At 39.0% G+C, this 19603-nt stretch overlaps 1 protein-coding gene across 2 annotated transcripts in view; it reads right to left on the bottom strand.

The window, feature by feature from the left end:
• The window catches only part of KDM1A (lysine demethylase 1A), a 58947-nt gene extending 42112 nt beyond the window's left edge, over positions 1-16835 (bottom strand). The window contains exons 1-2 of one of the 2 annotated variants that reach the window (XM_082684599.1): positions 16321-16835; positions 8564-8729 (exon numbers count right to left, since the gene is read on the bottom strand). In XM_082684599.1, the coding sequence (XP_082540725.1) occupies positions 8564-8729; positions 16321-16671 (517 nt within the window). In that variant the 5' untranslated portion in view covers positions 16672-16835. The remainder of the gene's footprint in view (positions 1-8563; positions 8730-16320) is intronic. The other variant, XM_082684600.1, reaches the window with a different exon arrangement.
• Positions 16836-19603: the final 2768 nt, after the last annotated feature.

Here is a 19603-nt window from a genome sequence, read left to right as displayed (position 1 = left end):
ATCTGGACAGAAGAATAAATGATCTACAGCAGTTCAAAGAAATGCAAAGGCAAATGAACTGAGCTCATAGAAATAGATAAAACTAGCCTGATGGAAAAGCCTCAGGTGTTCTTTGAAGCACATCAGAGGCATTTTAACACAGCTAACACTGATCAATACTTTCCAACAAAATTATCCAGAATGAATGGAATCTAAGGATTCCAACTAAAACAGCAATTTTAAGGTTACACTGTCAATAAGGTCTAGAATGCAAGAAAATGGGTGTTGCTTGAGGGAGAAGCAGGACTAAAATTTTCTCATTTTGTCCCCCAGGAGGAGCAGTAGTTCTGCTGATTTGCACCAAAAGACAACAATGGGGCAGAAGTGAGAAACTCAGTAGCAGAAACCCTATACAAAGTAAAAGCCCTATAAACCAAAGAAGAAAACAAAGATTTTAGAAGCCAATGGGAAGAATTAACTTTTTTAACATACTGTTTCCTTCCACATTCCATAGCAGGATATTTCTCACCTATTTTGTTGTAAAATCTTGGTTTGTAGTTAACTTTTCAAAGTGTTCCAAAGTCTACAATTTACATGCTGTTACTGCTTAACTACCAAGCTTAAAGTGAGTTTGAGTAATTAACAACAAAGCTTACTTTTTTAAAAAAAGTTAGTTTGTTTACATATCATATGTAATCTCTACACCCACGTGGGGCTCAAATTCACAACTCAAGAGATCAAGTCTTCTGAGTCAGCCAGGCAGTCTTCACCTGTTTCTAAAAAGGCCAATACTGAAGTTTACCCTGGACCTATTAAAAGAACCATAGTAACTTTTTATAACTGATGATAACCACGAACCAACAAAAGAATCCCTTTTTCCTGCTCAACTAAGTTTTTCAGAATGCTAGCTATCTCTACATCTCAGATCATGATTAGGGGCTCTTCCCATCCTCAATATGATTTGAGTCTACACTGCTCCGAGGAAGATACAACTTCTTAGGCATTAATTAATCACATGTGTTCTTCTACTTTCACATATCAGAAGATGCAAAACAAACAAAAGCAAAAACACCACTCTATCTTCAAATGTTTAAGACCACTGTGATTAGGAAATACTGCAAAAATGTTAACATTAGCTTATCTCAGTATTTGATATATCAAATGGATTTTGATTAGGTTACTCTGAGGAGAGAAAATTTATATTAGGAAAGTACCAAGATTTGCCATCCTTCCTATGATTTAACATACAAAAGCTTAAATGATTTTGCAAGTGACATGTTACTGAAAATGGGTTACCACAAATACTTTCCAGTTTCCAAAAGTGATAAGGTGTCAACCAACCCTCATTTTTTCCTGAATAAGACACCAGTCCAGGCTATTCCTAGTTCAACTCTTTGTTTAATAAATAGACAAAGACGGAATTCTCTTTTGATCCCCATACCAAGCCCCATTTTGGAGATGAGCAAGTCCTCACAGACCAAGTACCCTATTCTTCCAGTACACCATGACCATACCAAATAAAGGATGGTAGCAAAAAAGAACTCAAGGAAATTCTACAAAAAAGTTGTCAGCTAACCAAACTACCATTTTGTCTTAATAAAAAACAAAACAATGAGTGAAATGGAATCATTAAGAAAAGCAGCTCAATCTGTTAAAGACAGAACATAAAACTGGTAGCATCTGATTCAATGGTTATCAGCCAAAAGCAGTAAACAGTTAAAAATCAAGGATATTAACTGCTTCATAAGGGCCTAATTGAATTCCTTCATGTTTAATATAAAACTTCCAAAATCCAATTTTAGGAAAAACACTTAAAAACTACTTCTGGATTCTCACCATACTTTGAATACACGTTTAGTATACTGTTTCTTCACTGTAGCCAAATATTAAACCCGTAAACCCAAAGTGGACTATGAATTCTTTGCAGGAAGACCCAGTCTTCAGCTCTGAACTCTAAGAACCCAGCACCACACCTGGAACAGAGCACTGTACTTTTACAATTAATGTGTAGAATAAAGTAAATGAGGAACTGCCAAATTTGGGGCAATTTTACTTTGTGTAGAAAATGTCTCTCTCTTTTTTTTTCCCCCATTTCCTCTCAATCTGGAGGCTGTGAGTTCAAGCCCTGAGCTGGGTGTACAGATTACTTAAAAATAAAATCTTTAAGAAAAAAATTCCTTCCACACTAATTCTTAAAAAATTCTTCCATTAAGCCAAGGATTTAGGAAGACTTACTTCCCTTCCACTCTTTCTGCCTATAAGTCCCTCCAAATGTTTATACTAGAATGTGGTATTTAAGAGTTATTTCACCTTCTATGGGATTTATGTATGCATTTATAACTCATATTAGGCCATAAATTATCTGTGAGTGGGGACCATGTGTTGCATAGTGCTATGTATCTTGACCCATTTTTAGTTACCTCTTAAAATATAAAAATGTTGAATTAACCTAGATTACACCTTTTCAACCTGTGACTTTTATACTTAGCTCTCCAGTAAATTATTCTGGGGCACAGTTCCAAATCAGAACACTGAAATGATGCTATGCAAGAAAATTACTCCTAGGTCTGCTTTCTAAATGTATGCACCACCATACTTCATACAATGAGAACTCACATGATTTCTAGGCACTTACTTGACACAAGCAGAACAAAATGGCAACATAAACAACTCTGTTAGGAATGAATTTCTATCAACTTCTAGTAAATCTACAAAAGAGGGTCTCCTGCTGGGTATAGGGATGTAACAGAACTCTATAATCCTCCCCATGGACACCTGAATCCATTCTCATGAACTCTGAAAGCTATTCCTGCTATCTGACTGTATTTGAAGGCATGGCAAGGGAAATCAAGAGAAAGCCTGGGAGAAACCACCTGAAAATAGTTATGGCACGATAAATTAAATTCTTCACTGAACACGGACCATAACCATCCATGCTGCCAACCAAACCCAGGACGTCTACTATTATCAGTACAACTGCCTCAAACAGGATCCTAAGAACAAAGAACTATAAAAATGTAAAGGCCATTATACAAATATTAGGACCACTGATTTTCTTTTCTTTTAAAGTAAGGAAATTCATCTTCAACTCTTCTCTGGTCAAATTCTATTATACTAAGTTCTAAAGACTAGTCCAAAAGATTCTGCCTTTTTGATTTTTGCTATATTGAATAATCAATTAAGTATTTAGTCATCAATCTTTTGTCATAAGTATTTTCACTATAATAGTATTTGTGATCAAATTTAATTGCATTTTAGGGGCGCCTGGGTGGCTCAGTGGGTTAAAGCCTCTGTTTCCAGCTCGGATCATGATCCTAGGGTCTTGGGATAGAGCCCCTCGTCGGGCTCTCTGCTCAGCAGGGAGCCTGCTTCCTCCTCTCTCTCTGCCTGCCTCTCTGCCTACTTGTGATCTCTGTCAAATAAATAAATAAAATCTTTTTTAAAAAATTTAATTGCATTTTAAACTAAATTCTTCTATCCATACACATTATTTTGTATATTTTCTGTTATTTGGACTTTTACTAATTCATGTTGCATCTCCTTTCATGTGCTTTTTAAAAATATTCTTTCAACCTATAGTATAAGTATTACATGAACAGAGTCCCAAAATTATTAAAAACCACCAATTTTTTTCGTCATACCAATCTCTCACATCAATGATTTTTGTAAACAGCCTACATCTCTTTCAAATACACATACCACATACACATCCATAATTACCATGCATAACAGAGACCAGGTACTTTCCTTTGTTTACATTCTTATAAGAATTCCTATATATTCTTGGGATCAGGCTCAGTGGGTTAAGCCTCTGCCTTCAGCTCAGGTCATGATCTCAGGATCCTGGGATCTGTTCAGCAGGGAGTCTGCTTCCCCTCTCTCTCTCTCTGCCTGCCTGTCTGTCAAATAAATAAATAAGATCTTAAAAAAAAAAAAGAATTCTTATATATTCTTAAAAGAATATAAACAAGGAGATGAAGTGATTCTTCCTACAGTCATTCAACAGAATCAATAAAATAGATTATTATACAGAGCTGTCATCAATCAGCTAACCATATCTAACAAAATTAACCAATGATTTGATGGAGCTTCGTTACAGTAAAGAGCACAGCACCTATTTAGAAAAATAGTACATGAGGGGCTTAAGACTTATGGAAACTTAGGGACGTCTGGGTGGCTCAGTGAGTTAAAGCCTCTGCCTTCAGCTCAGGTCATGATCCCAGGATCCTGGGATCTGCTCAGCAGGGAGCCTGCTTCCTCCTCTCTCTCTGCCTGCCTCTCTGCCTACTTGTGATCTCTGTCAAATAAATAAAAATCTTAAAAAAAAAATAAAAGAAAAAGAAAAATGGTACATGAGACACAGGCACCTGCTTTTACGTATTTTTTTTTTAAGATTTATTTATTTATTTGACAGACAGAGATAACAAGTAGGCAGAGAGGCAGGCAGAGAGGGAGAGAGGAGGAAGCAGGCTCCCTGCGGAGCAGAGTGCGATGCAGGGCTCGATCACAGGACCCTGAGATCATGACCTGAGCTGAAGGCAAAGGCTTTAAACCACTGAGCCACCGAGGCGCCCCTACATATGTATTTTTAAACATACTTGATATTTCTGAAATTCATTAACTTGAAGAAATCTTGAGAAAAGCATCTTAATAGCCCATTTCAAATTTCATTTTATTATTTTAAAGCAAGTTTCCATAAGTCTTTTTTTTTTTTAAGTATTTTATTTATCTGACCGAGAGAGATCACAAGTAGACAGAGAGGCAGGCAGAGAGAGAGAGGGAAGCAGGCTCCCTGCTGAGCAGGAGAGCCAGATTCCAGGCTCAATCCCAGTACCCTGAGATCATGACCTGAGAGGAAGGCAGAGGCTTAACCCACTGAGCCACCCAGACGTCCCTAAATTTCCATAAGTCTTAAGCTTTACACAACTAAGCTACTTCTAACCCCAGATATCTTTCCAAACCAGAGATCCTAAATAGCTATCCTACAAAAATTTAAATTCAGAAACTACTAAGACTTTTCTGAAAATGTTCAACTATTGTAAGGCAACGGAGTGAGGGAAAAAAATGTTTTTGTATGAAAATAAAAAAGCTAAGTGCTAGCAAACCATTAATATGTAAAACCTCTTTGAAGAATCAATGGCACACAGGGTACCAACTGAACCAAGAAAGGAAAAAAGCAATTCTCTAAAAGAAGGTTACTGTAACAGAGGTTATTATTCTAAACCAATAAAACCCAACAGAGATTTTTACTGTTTTACAGATGCTCCACTACTCTGTGACACACTAATAACCACTCAATTCCAAAAACTTTTCAGGTTTAGTTGGCATGACTTTAAGAAAATTTTATCTTTTTATCTTAATAGAAGAAGTACTAGGAAACCAAATAAACCCATCATTCGTTAAAACAAATATATTCGGACGTGTACAGTAAATGTAAAAATACACGGAAATGTTAAGGAAAACAAATCATTTTAATTTTAAATATAAGCAGCAATACTTAGTATGAAAAATACATTATTTACTCATGTAACTACCACAGACTACAGGCCACATCCAGTTATCATCAAAAACAGACAAATCTAAAAATAATTTTTAAGCCACAACAAAACTTCTTCCCAATTACATAAATCCAAGCAAACAAAAAACCCAAACATCGTTACCATAAAAATTCAACTTTCATATTGAGAACATTTTTCCATTGACCAGAATTCACTAAACTTGATTATCAAAACAACCTAAATCATCTCTCCAAGCCAGTCTCTTTACTCCTTTAGTTCACTCTTAGAGACCACATCAGATTCATTTTTCCCAAAAAAGTATTTTGGTACAATGCCTCTCACTCAAAATACAAAATACCTCAGTGCTACCCCAGCCAGATCCTCCCAGTGTTTAAAGGACACACAGTTCAAATTCCTTAGCCTGGTAACAAAGGCTCCAACCTTCCTTTCTGGCCTCCTCTCAGAATTCTCCTAAAGGAATCTTCTCCAGTAATACTGTCTAACCCAACAGACTTTGGAATACCTAGTGCTAAAAAAAAAAAAAAAATTATTCTTAGGAATAACATTGTGGAAAGCCAAGCAAAATTTTCTAAGCAAACTTAAAAATTGGTAAAAATGCAATGTATTCAAACCTTACTTATATAAAGTTTTATATCTTTATACTTATATAAAGAGTAAGTAACTTTGTCGTTATTACCTAAAATGATTAAGATAAAAATATTTGGTAAAGAATGAGATCCACGTCTTCTCTCAAAAATTTTAAGATACCGATATGACAATGGTTCTATTCAATCTTTGAATGAAAGCTCAAGTGAAAGAGCTGGTTCTGATAAGACAAGAGATTTGGAAACTCTGGACAGCTTTTAAACGCCTGAATTTACTTGACAGTATTTTATGATTCACTAATAGGGCCCAATTTGTTTCAATTAAAAAGGCCAGTAGGTTGCCACTACTTTTCTAAGGAAAATACTTCCCTAATTCACCCTGGAAATCTTTTTTTTAATTTCAAATTGTTTTAAAAGAAAAATCACTTTATTTTCATAATCACAAATAATATATTGCAAGTTTTGGCTGTTATCAAAACATCTCTGAGCACTGAAGATAGTCTAAACTTCAACTTTCCCCCAAAATACTAAGATAACTTATTTAAACCACTGGATGAAAATTTAACAACATAATAGCATAAAGATGGTTCCCCAAATCCTAAATCTCTTTAATAAGATATTTACTTCTTGTAGCAACAGCGCTACATTCCACATTAATGGAAAAATAAACATATAAAAACAATATAAAAAACCTTTTTCTTTTTCATGGAAAAGAAAATATCAACACCAGGTTTAAAATGTTGAGAGGAACAAGAAAGTGTAAGTCAGTTAGTTGTTCACTGGAGACGGACAACTACTCAACACACCAAGAGGATGAGCAGCATCTGAACTATCCAATCACATACTGAAGAACACTCAGAGCCAAGAAAACAGAAGCCTCTTGAACTATGACAGATGTCAAGGCTTATCCCCATATACCTAATTCATCAGTAAGTCCACAGCAAAGGTAGAAGAAAAGAAAGGCAAGAATCACAGAAGAATACAGAAGAAAAAGGAATAGAAAATCAAGGGAGAAGTTGAAGGCAAGGACAGAAAGAAGGGATGAGAGCTAAATATAAAAGACTAGAAAGAAAAAAAAAAAATCAACAAAAAGAGAGGTGGTGATTTGCCGTGTGAAGACTACATTTGCGTCAGGGACATCTGTCCCAGAGGTAACAGATCACTGCTAGTAATTCCCCAAGAAGTCATTTTAACAAAGTTTTAGGGAAACCATTCTTAGAAAACCCTTGATTCCTGAGATAAATTGAACCCAGAATCTAATCATCTGGCTTAAATGTTTTCAAACCATGTTTTTATTACATTTTACAATGATTACTGAAATTATAAATTTTAATTTTTGAGAGTTTCGGCCAGAATCTGTTTGGTAAATTGTAAATCTAAATATAAATTAACACCTGACCTGTAATTCTCTCAAGTGATACATCAGTAAGAATCCTTTAAAAAAATAATAATAATAACATCTGGTGATTTATATGACATCACAGGAGAGAACCACCCCCCAAAAACTAAAACAAAAGATAAAATTTCTCAAATTAAATATGTCTCTATTTGGGTACCTATGAAAGTCATGCAAGACACAGCAGACAGGATCTGAAACAAACATTTTGTTTTTAAAAGATGCAGGACTAGAAGAATTAGAGAGATAAATGAGCCTGGAGCTATTAGAAATACAAAAAGAACGTTAAGGAGAAGAACTCAGTAAAAATTCAAAATCAAGAAGTTAATGAAAAGCCATTAAGGACAGACGATATGAAAAATTAATTAAGACTCTGCTTTTGTTTGGTCTCTCCAAACCAGAAGGGTACCCGTACTTGGTCTGGGTATCCTCAGTAGGACTTCGTCTTGGGGAATGTTAGTGAGAATTCTTCGAAGATGTTTGAAGATCTAAAACCAGTACCACAGTCTCCAATAATCCTTCCACTGTCATAGGAAGACTCAGTTTAGAATCTCTTCATAACCTTCTCTTCTACCATTCCTTTGAAAAGCCACTTAGTCCTTTTCTTCTTGACTTTATAATGTATTTTAACATTTGTTCATCAGGAAATTGTTCTCAAAACTAACCCTGACTCTGAAGGTTTTATCAGAAAGTATCTAACTATGTGGTAAATGCATAATTTGACCAGAATAATCTACAAATTCTGAATCAGAGATAAATCTGAGGGGTTTGGTCTTTAGATTTGGCTTTCTGTATGTTTTCTCGAATTGTTTTTCTCCAACTTCCAAGTGCCTTACACTGTCACTATCCTTCCATCCCCATCTTTTACTTTCCTTCTACATGTGTACACACACACAAAATGTCAGTACCACTGTATATGTATGCAAGTGTGCGTATAAAAATACACACATAAATACACTACAGACACACACGGTCAACAGACTATAAACCGAAGATAAAGACATAAACAACGCAGCAGAATAGGAATTAATCCATTTTTTCTTATTTCCAAGATAAAACAAAACTAGTTGGTTACTATAACTCACCAGATGGTTCTTCAGGCTCGCTTTCGTTTTCTTCCTCAGGTGGGGCTTGAGGGGGTGGTGGGGGAAGCTTCTTTTCTTTCTCTGCTTTAGCATTTCTCTCTTCTTCTGAATAATACTCATCTTCTGAGAGGTTGGCCAAGCTTTCATCCATCTCTCTGTACTCTACCTATATGGAGATTACACCAGGGAAAGCTAAATACAGTGAACATCTAAACCAGGGACTCAATTTGGAACCATCAGTGAAAGTAAACTGCCTTTTAACTTCAAATTGTAAGGGAAACAAGCAAATAACAAGGAACAAGCTAGTTCATAATAGGTAGCTATTAAAAACAGAATCTCGGGAGTACCTGGCTGGCTCAGTCGCAAGAGCACATGACTCCTGATCTTAGGGTCATGAGTTTGTGTGTAACCCATGCTGGGTGTAGAGATTACATAAATAAATAAAAACAAAACAAAGCCAAACCCCTAAAATCTCTCATGAAACAATCTCGTGTCAGTTCAGATTTAGCTTAATCTATCAATTTTACATCACAGTACTGACATTTAGATGAATCTGAGGCTCTCTACAACTCCTGAGAACTCTTTCAAAATATGTGTATGTATATACAGGTATGTTTGTATGTGCTTATGTATTCACATGTACGTATACATCATGTTCAACATGATGTTTCAACAAAGACTAATAAAATAACCTGAGATAAAAATACAGTTAACCAGGGGTGCCTGGGTGGCTCAGTGGGTTAAAGCCTCTGCTTTCAGCTGAGGTCATGATCCCAGGGTCCTGGGATCAAGCCCTGCATCAGGCTCTCTGCTCAGCAGGAAGCCTGGTTCCCCCTGCCTACTTGTGATCTCTGTCAAATAAATATAAGTAATAAGTATAAAGAGGAAACAATCTTGGCTATTGTCTTATTGGGGATAAAGCAACTTAAGATAGGAAAGATTATAATGAACCTATTTGCCTGAATGTATAATATAGTATCACAAATAGTCACCAGCCTTAGAACATTAACTGTCACTGTAACTCCTACCCTAGAAAGATTCCAGGAAGCCAGAGCAACAACCACTCTCTATTTCAGATTCAATGAAACAATAAAATGAATGAAATAAAAATTCATTAGATCTGGAGACAGAGCAAAGACATTATGATTTCCACATGTAACGTACCTAATTTATTTGGTTTCTGAAATTAATAGTCCTGCAGATCACAAGTGTAATCTCCTTTAATTTTTGAAATATCTTTGAAATAGCTCCATATTCGGCCAGCTTTTATTTGCCTCTTTCTTTTCTTTTCTTTCTATGACATGAATACACTCAGGCAGGGGAGTGGGTGGCTAGGGGTGGTAACACAGATTGTGTCAGAAAATGGAAACAAAAAATTAAGGATAAATTAAACAGTTCTGATCCATACTCTAAGATTCTTATTTATAACACATGAATAATAGTTTCATCTATCAAATACAGAACACTGAGTACATGGCCACAACAGAGAAAACAATTATAAATGAAAGTCTCCGAGCCCTTAATAAGCTGAAATTCTAGTTAAAAACTATCAGTCCTTATCAGGTAAATCGAGAGACTTTACAATAAAACCTCTAGAAATCTCGATACTAAACTTCACCCTACTTAACTGAGATACACTTTAAGAACAGACCTCAGGACAACAGGCAAAAAAGCTGCGAGAAGGGAAAGGTTTCAAAGAGGGAGAGGGGTCAGAAAATGTAACACATGTTACAGGAGTATGCAGTTTCCTTTCTTTTAGCCCTCAACAGTGCTTGACCCCGTCCCTACCCCCAAAGATTTGGCCCTTTAAGCCTCTGTTCATCAATCTCATCCATTTAATCAATAATCACTTAACAAATGCCTATTGTGGAACTGGGCAATGTGCAAATTCTGAAATAACAGAATAACAATAACTACTGCAGTAGTTCAGCTCTTTCCAAAGGATGTTCCACAGGACTGTATACCCTTTGAAGAAAAACCCACGATCAAGTCTGGGAAACACTGCAGGACCCCTCTAGGACAATCACATGCACATTAAAGCTACTGAGAAGTTGTGCAGCAAAAACACTTTTTAACATTGTTTAACCCAATCTTTTCACGAAGTAGTAGCTACTAAGAAGGAATACAGAGTTCTTAGTTTTCAGGGAAAGAAAGAGATCAGAAAAACACCTAGAAGTAGGAGCAAAAATATCTATAGGTAGTATTTAAAAACAGCAATAACAAGGAAAATAAAATCTGTGTTTCACAGAACCCTAAGATTCTTCAGGATTCATTTAAATACACATTTATATGTGTTCCACCAAACCATAATCCTTTGGAGACCAACAACAAACACATGAACTTGTAATGCTTGGGTAATAAATCTGGGGTAGACCTAACAATGAAATTTCTTCTGCAATCTGTTCAACCAAGACAGTGTCCTGAGATGACAAGACAAGCTAAAAAAAACCACCATTTGCACTACTTATCAATCACTGGATCTTATCAAGCACTGGGTCTTACAAGACTTCATAAACAACTGAAATAATAAAACTGGATTCTGAGACCAAAATAAGATGGCAACAATAAAGCTTAATCTCCATTGTCAAATTTGGTGATCTCTCTATAAAAGAAAAGCCTCATTTTCTCAAAGACTGACAACTAAAATAAATTAAACTTCTTAATACAGGGTGTCTGGGTGGCTCAGTTGATTAAGCATCTGCCTTCGACTCAGGTCATAATCCCAGGGTCCTGGGATCGAGCCCTGCATCAGGCTCACTGCTTGGCGGGGAACTGCTTCTCCCTCTCCTGCTGCTGCTCACCCTGCTTGTGCTCTCTCACTCTCTCTGTCAAATAAATAAAATCTTTAAAATCTTTAAAAAATAAATAAATAAATAAAAATTAAATTAAATTTTTAAAAACTTCTTAATATAAAACAGGCAAGGGGCGCCTGGGTGGCTCAGTGGGTTAAAGCCTCTGCCTTCAGCTCAGGTCGTGATCCTGGGGTCCTGGAATCGAGCCCCGCATCAGGCTCTCTGTTCGGCGGGGAGCCTGCTTCCCCCTCTCTCTCTGCCTGCCTCTTTGCCTACTTGTGATCTCTGTCAAATAAATAAATAAAATCTTAAAAAAAAAAAAATATATATATATATATATATATAAAACAGACAAATACTACTTGATTTTGGATAAAGTTTTATTTTGTTAAAAAAAAAAAAGTTTCACCATCTGAAAGAATCTTAAAAACTCTAAAAAATTAAAAACTATTCCCCTGAGAAAAACAATACTCACAAAGTACTGCGGCCCTCTCAACCCTAAGTAAAATCCTCCAAGACTTTGGAGGTTTTTGTTTTTTTGTTTTTGTTTTTTTTTTTTTACTTTGGAGGTTCTACAACTACTTACAACCAAGGACATAAAGATGTCTGTCAGGCAGATGTACGTCAGATGACTCTGAAATTTACACCTCTAGTCTCTCCCTTCTCTTCCTCACCCTTGCCACAACGCTTCATTCATTTTCCAATCATCTTAAGGCTCCAGTCTTCTTAATCTTTCTTCCTTTTAAGTCACCTAGGGCACAACTGCCATACTGATTTCCCAAACACGTGATATTTTTAGATAGTTTAAAGGTGAATGCCAAGTTTTTCAAACCAGCATAGAAACTTTCTGGCTCTAACCAGATGAACTTACTTTTAGCCATTTTCTAACACACTTATCAAAAAGTCCTCAGTGTTGTTCTATGGATTCCCACCTGCTTCTGTTAATCCAATGCCAGAATTCAAAGCTCATCCCGACTGCAAATTATTTCCTAACTATTCCAAACTTGCAAGTACTATCTTTTCTTTCTCTGAATTGTTACAGCACTTTAGGTCTGCACTTCTCAGTCTAGTACAGTGCTGTCTGATACCATTTTTTGTGATAATGGCAACGTTTGGATCTGTGCTTCCAATATGGCAGCAATAGCCACATGTGGCTATTGAGCACTTAGCCATGTGATTCAAGTTTAAAAGAAAAACTCCGTTTCCTCAGTCATACTAGTAACATGGGCTACTGGTTACCATATTGACTAGCACAGGTTTAGTGTTTGGCTCTCTCTATAACCTGGACATGACTCTACAACCTAAATACTACTGATCCCTCCAGTTTATCTTGCTCCTAGAAAAATGTCATTTTCAATTAAATTCATTTGCCCCTTGTTCCCAATATTCAACTGTCCATTCTGGACTCCTGCTGCTTCTCAAACCACAGAATATATTAAGCATGTTTCACTACCTTTTTCCACTGGTAGTACTTAATTACTGGGTTTCTTACTCTAAGCCAAACACCATAATAAGTACTTTGTTTACATTATATCTAAACCTAAAAACCTTACAAGTTTATTTTCCTGAGGAAAATGAATCACAGGGAGAAAAATTAAATCCTTTTCCGAATATTTTTCTAAATTCTGTGCTTTTTCAAGGCCCAGTTGAAGGCCACCACTCCTCAAGTCCCAACCCTAAAGTTCCTAACTAAAGTTCCAATCCAACTTAACAAATCCAAACCTTAAATATTTGCCATAATATTAGCATACACAGTCAGAGATGACTATATTCTGGAACTAATGCAACTTAACCTTTAGGGACCTCCCAACTGCATGGACCCCTCCCAATACCCTGAACCTTGTTTTAGTTACAAAACTATATATAAAAAAAATCTGTATCCATGTCCCCTATTGAATCTACATTTCTACATACAGATATACCCCCCTACATATACCTCAGAACTCTTGAGGCAAGGCTAGTCTATACTGGACTCAGCTTGCTTTTTCCTCCTTTAATGCATACTCTATTCCTTGAGGTCTGTTTCTGGCTCCCAAGGCTGGTGAGGAATATATCAGTTTCCCTAGTACCTTACTTCCTAGTTGCTCCCCCAAATAAACAGGTAACCCACTTTTCTCTTTAGAGTTTCAGAGCTAATCACAATGGAAAAACAGTGTAACAGGAATTAAACCCAGAAAAATTATAAAGACAGAAATCTTATGATATGTCCCAAATTGATCTACAGATTCAAGGCAATCCCAATCAGAATATCAGTTGCCTTTTTTTCAGATACTGATAAACTGATTCTAAAATTCATGTGGAAATAAAAGGGTCACAGAATATCCAAAAGAGGGACGCCTGGGTGGCTCAGTTGGTTAAGCAGCTGCCTTTGGCTCAGGTCATGATCCCAGCGTCCTGGGATCGAGTCCCACATCGGGCTCCTTGCTCGGCAGGGAGCCTGCTTCTCCCTCTGCCTCTGCCTGCCATTCTGTCTGCCTGTGCTCTCTCTCTCTTAAAAAAAAAAAAAAAAAAAAAAAAAAAAAAAAAAAAGAATATCCAAAAGAATCTTGAAAAAAGAGCACAGTTGAAGAAATCAAACTTCCTGATTTCACAAAGAAAAAACTTATTATTTCACACAAACACACACACACCTTACTACACAAAGTCACAGTAATCAGGACAATGTGGTACTGGCATAGAACAAAAATACAGATCAGTGGGACAGCAATGATGGTCCAGAAACAAACCTTTACATTTATGGCCAACCAATGAGGGTGCCAACCATTCAAAGGGGGAGAGAATAGTCTTCAATAAAATGTGCTGGGACAAGGGGATATCCACATAAAAAAGAATGCAGTTGAACTCCTACTTTATACCATATACAAAAATTAACTCCAAAATGATCATAGATCCAATAAACCTAAACTCTTAGAAAACACGGAAGCAGATCTTCATGACATGGGATTAGACAACGGCTATAAAAAGCTTTCATAATCACCATATCATTAGGGAAATGCATATCAAAACCATCATGAGATACCACTTCACATCCACTAGAATGGCTATAATAAAAAAGAGTATCAGGGCACCTGTGTGGCTCAGTCGTTAAGCATCTGCCTTCAGCTCAGGTCATGGTCCTGGGATCGAGCCCCCCACTAGGATCCCTGCTCAGCAGGGAGGCTACTTATCCCTCTCCCTAGGCCACTCCCAAGCTCTTTCTCTCAAACAAATAAAATCTTTTTTTAAAAAGGCGGGGGGTGGGATAACTGTGTGATGGGCATTAAAGAGGGCACATGATAGGGGCGCCTGGGCGGCTCAGTAGCTTAAAGCCCCTGCCTTTAGCTCAGGTCATGGTCCCGGGCTCCTGGGATTGAGCTCTGCATCGGGCTCTCTGCTTGGCGGGGAGCCTGCTTCCCCTTCTCTCTCTGCCTGCCTCTCTGCCTACTTGTGATCTCTGCCTGTCAAATAAATAAAATCCTAAAAAATATCATTCACAAAAAAAAAAAAAAAAAGAAAGAAAGAAAAAAAAATCTTATCACATGGTTTCTGGCCATACTTCCTATTAAAATAGTAAAATGAAAACCCTTTACATGGGTGGCTCAGTGGGTTAAGCCTTGGCTCCAGTCGTGATCTCAGGGTCCTGGGATGGGGCATTGCCTCTCTGCTCTCTCAGCAGGGAGCCTGCTTCCCCCTCCCTCTCTGCTACTTGTGATAGCTCTCTCTGTCAAATAAATAAAATCTTAAAAAAAAAAAAAAAAAAAAAGAATGGAAAAGAAAACCCTTGGGCTTCTGCCCTCTATTTCTGAGAGTTGGGAGTCTCCAACCTATGTCTTTTCTAACACATGCGTTGATAAAAGCCCCCAAAACCCTTTCCTTTTTTTGGCAAAGGGTTTTTTATTCTTGGAGAGATGTCTTGAGTGGGCAGTTGAATCTGAGGGCTCAGTCTGGCTAATGCTCTTCTCAAGAAGCTCTTCCCACACAGACTTGACATACCCATTTAAAAATTACATACAGACAGAAAACTTGTTATATGCATAAACGATATGAATTGCATGATTTTCAGTATTTATTTTAAAAGTATACATCTCCAGAAAACACCCAAGTCTAAAAAGTCCATGCCCTAATTCTGCCGTAGGGCCCTGCACAGCTGGTGTTCCATGTGGTCCTTTGTCTGAGGCCGAGGCTACCTTCTCCCAACTTAAGCCTAGATTCCCGTTCCACCACGGACTGAGTTATGCGACTCTGGGCAAGTTTGCTTCCACTGTGTGCCTCTGCTTGCTCACTTCCTAAAGCGGGGCTAACAATACCTGCCCACTGGTGTTTAGCAAAAATAAAATGTTAGTGAGCACAGCATCTGGCGCCCGGGGATGTGAGGCAGCTGTTGTCTGTATACACTGTTCGGGTGACAAGTCTTTTTCTTTCCCTATCTTTTTGCACCCTGACTAGCTGACATTAGCTCTCTTCATCAGGTTCCTCAATCTGTAAATATTCTATGTCAAGAGATCGTTGAGAGAATAAAAAAAGAGGAAAACTAGCGCACAGCAGGCCTTAAAAAAAAAAAAAAAATGTTCTTTTCCGTCTCCACAGCTAAAGCCATTTCTTTAGCATAACCCCCACAGCCTCAACGCGCGCCCAGTTGAAACTCCTCAAACACAGCCCGGGGGCCTCCAGACACGACCGCGGACAAACAAGCCGTGCCTGTCTCCAGCAACCCCGGCCAGAACTCCACGTCAGGGAGCCATGTTTCCCAGCCCAGAAAAGGTGTACAGATGTAAGGAGTCTACCACCCCTCCCATCGGGGCCCCTTTCCCGAGACGCCCGGGTCCCCGCACAAAGAGCGCATTCAGCCGGCGCGAGCCCTCCGCCTCCCTCACCCCACACACCCATCCACCCAGCTGGTGGGGAGGTGGGGGTGGCCGGGGGCCGGCAACCTCGAGGGAGCCGGGCACCCGGGGCTAAGGCGCGCGGGACGGGGTCGCGGCTCACCTTCGCTCGCTTGCGCCGGCTGGTCCGTCGCCCCTCCGGAGTCTCGGCGATTCCCGTTTCCATGGGGGTCGCAGATCCAGGCACGACGGTAGGCCCGGCTTGAGGCCCGGCGGACCCCGGCGGCTCCGCCAGGCCCCCGGGAGGCGAAGCCCGCGGAGGCTCTTTCTTGCGGGGAGTGCGCTCCCCGGCCACCCCCGGGCCGGCCTCGGCAGGGCCCGACAGGCCCGTGGGCTGCGCGGCCACCTCGGAGCCGTTCTCCGCGCCGCCCGCCGCCCCGGGGCCAGCCTCATTCCCGGCCGCCGCCGCGGCTGCCGCCGCCGCCGCCGCCGCGGCCTTCTTCCCAGACAACATCTCTGGCCGCCTGGCCGCCGACGGCCGGAGGGGCCGCTCGGTCTGTCGGTCCGTGGGTCCGGAGGCGCCTCGCCTTGCCTCACTTCACAGGGGAGCTCGCTGCCAACCGCCGCCGCGTACGCACGCGCTGAGCGCGCTCCAGCCGCGTCGGGACAAAAAAGGCCCGGGACGCCCACCGCCCCGCCTTCCCCGGCTGCCATAGAGCGGCGCCCTCGCGGCTAGAGCGACACCACCGCACGGAGCGCAATGCTCTCCTAGAGCGTCGCCTTGGCCTTTGGAGTCGGCCCCCGCACCTTCCTGGTCCTGGGGCTTCTGGGCCATACTGCACCTCCGAAGGCGCTCATTTTTTCCAGGGGCTTGCATACACCCACGAATTCGTTCGTTCGTTCGTTCTTTCATTCGTCAGTTCGACCAATATTAATGCTTACTACGTGGCAAAAGTTTAATTATGAAGTTTTTCTTTCAAAGAGTTTACAGTTTAGTGAGTGGAAAACATTGAACCGTGACTGGGACGTCATCTTATTGTTTCATAATTGTCCTGCTTGCACTGGGGAAATCTTGGAGAGTAAATGAATTTCGTGGTGATATAATGGACAGAAGTTAGGAAATCCACGCTTGAGTCCGAACTGGATTGCTGTTGCCTCCAGGGCCGTGTTCCTGCGCTTCCTTCTGTCTGGACCTCCTTCCCATTAGCACTCCCTGTCTTCCATGCATAACACCTCTTTCTATTCCAGGTTAATTCTAACTAGTGCTGCAGATGGTGATGGTGGTTTGTTTTTTTAATTCCTCCAAGACTCCTTTAGTGACCCAACACTGGAACGACTTGTGTTCTTCAAGCTTGTTTCTACTTATTACACACAACTATAATTGCTTTTGTATATACCTCTCTCTTCAAGCTATAATTCTCTTTTTTAAAAAAGTTTTTTTGTTTTGTGTTTTGTTTTTTTAAGTAATCTCTACACCCAACGTGGGGTCGAACTCAAGAGTCACATGCTTTCCTGGCTGAACCACCCAGGCACCCCTTCAAACTGTAATTTTGCAAAAAATTATCCCATTTACATGAACTTCAAGAACTGGTAAAACTAATGTCTAGTGATAGAATCCCCAATCAGTGATCACTTGGGATGAGAGTGAGGGCTGACTGCAAAACAGGAGGGAATTTGCTGGGGTTGATGGAATTTTTTTTTTTTTAATCTTGATTATGTGGTGTACATGTTAGTCAAAACTCACTGTCCTGTACACATAAAATATTTTCATATTTTACTTTATGTCAATTTTACATCAATTAAGTTGAAATTTTTTTTATACTAGGCAAACAGGAAAAAGGAGACAAGTCCAGGAAATTTAGAAGCTGTGCAAGAAAAAAAATGTAATCATAGTTCAACATATGGCTCAGCTATGAACTACACTGACATAGCCATAATAACATAAGGATTAATATTGTTTTAACCAAATCGATAGAATTATGCTGAAAGGGTGGGGAAAAGAGGTGTGTGGAGGAGAGGAATGAGAGGGGTTTACAGAATCAGAGACGAAATGGGAATGGGAGAGATTCTGCCTGGGAGCTAAATTCTCATCTTCCATCATAAAAAGATAATATAAAACATCAAAATTGAAAAATCAAGAACTAACAGTACAAGCATACAATTTAGATATATCAAGATAAATACCAGAAGAAACAGTTAAAAAGCTGGAACGAGTTGTCTGGGTCCTATAACTTGAGCATGGAAAGGGACAGATATAAAGCAAAGATTGCTTGTTTCAAACCCTGTAGATCTGATTGTGCATTTAACAATTTGATAAAACTTAAAATTAGATTTTTAAAAATATGTATATCTTTTAATCCAGCAATTCCACTTTTCAGAGGATATTCTAGGAAACTATTTAAGTATGTGTACAAAGATTTAACTTTAGTACTGTTTACCTCAAATTATATATAATAGCAATAAAGAAGAATTAACCTAAAGGCCCAACAATGGTCACTAATTGAATATCTTAGAGTATTATAGCCATTAAAATTGACACTTCAACATGAAGAACTCTCATACAAAATACTGAGCATATGTCAAAGATTTATTTAACTCATTATTGAGACAACCAGTAAGATGACAATGCTGGTTCAAAGGAAAACATGAAAATCTGATATATAGTCACTAGTCAGTGGAAAACAATGCTGGGATAAAATTGTAAAGTTAAATAAGAAACAAATGGTTTCAATGTCTTCCAAGGACATAAAACTATAGACTTTGAGGTTATCTTTTCTATCAGACACAACTCATTTGCCTCTATTTCCAACAACAACAGATGATTTGCAACTTAACGCATTATAAAAATTTTGTGGCAAAAGACACATAATATAAAATGTATCACCTTGACCATTTTTAAGTGTATAACTCACTGCAGTTAATTACATTCTCATGTTTGTACAATCTCCAGAACTCTCATCTTATAAAATTCTGTGCCCATTAAACCATGACTCGTCATTTCTCCCTGCCTCCTCCTGCCTCCTCCTGGCAAACACCATGCTACTTTCTATCTCTGTAACTTTAACTACTCTGGGTATCTCACGTAAGTGGAGTCAGATGACTTTTGTGTTTTGGTGACTGGCTGCTTTCACTGAACATAATCGCCTCAAAGTTAACCCATGTTGTAGCATATGTCAGAATTTCCTTCTCTTTTTTTTTTTTTTTTAAGATTATGTATTTATTTGACAGAGATGGAGAGATCACAAGTAGGCAGAGAGGCCGGCAGAGAGAGAAGGGGAAGCAGGCTCCCCGCTGAGCGGAGAGCCCTATGCGGAGCTTGATCCCAAGACTCTGGGATCATGACCTGAGCTGAAGGCAGAGGCTTCACCCACTGAGCCACCCAGGCACCCTTCCTCTTTTTTTTTTAATTTAATGTTAGTTCACGTCTTTTTTCAACCCCTATACAA

The sequence above is a fragment of the Mustela nivalis genome (assembly GCF_964662115.1).
Source record: "Mustela nivalis genome assembly, chromosome: 10".
Classification (NCBI taxonomy): Eukaryota; Metazoa; Chordata; class Mammalia; order Carnivora; family Mustelidae; genus Mustela; species Mustela nivalis.
This window is presented reverse-complemented; position numbering and strand designations above follow the sequence as displayed.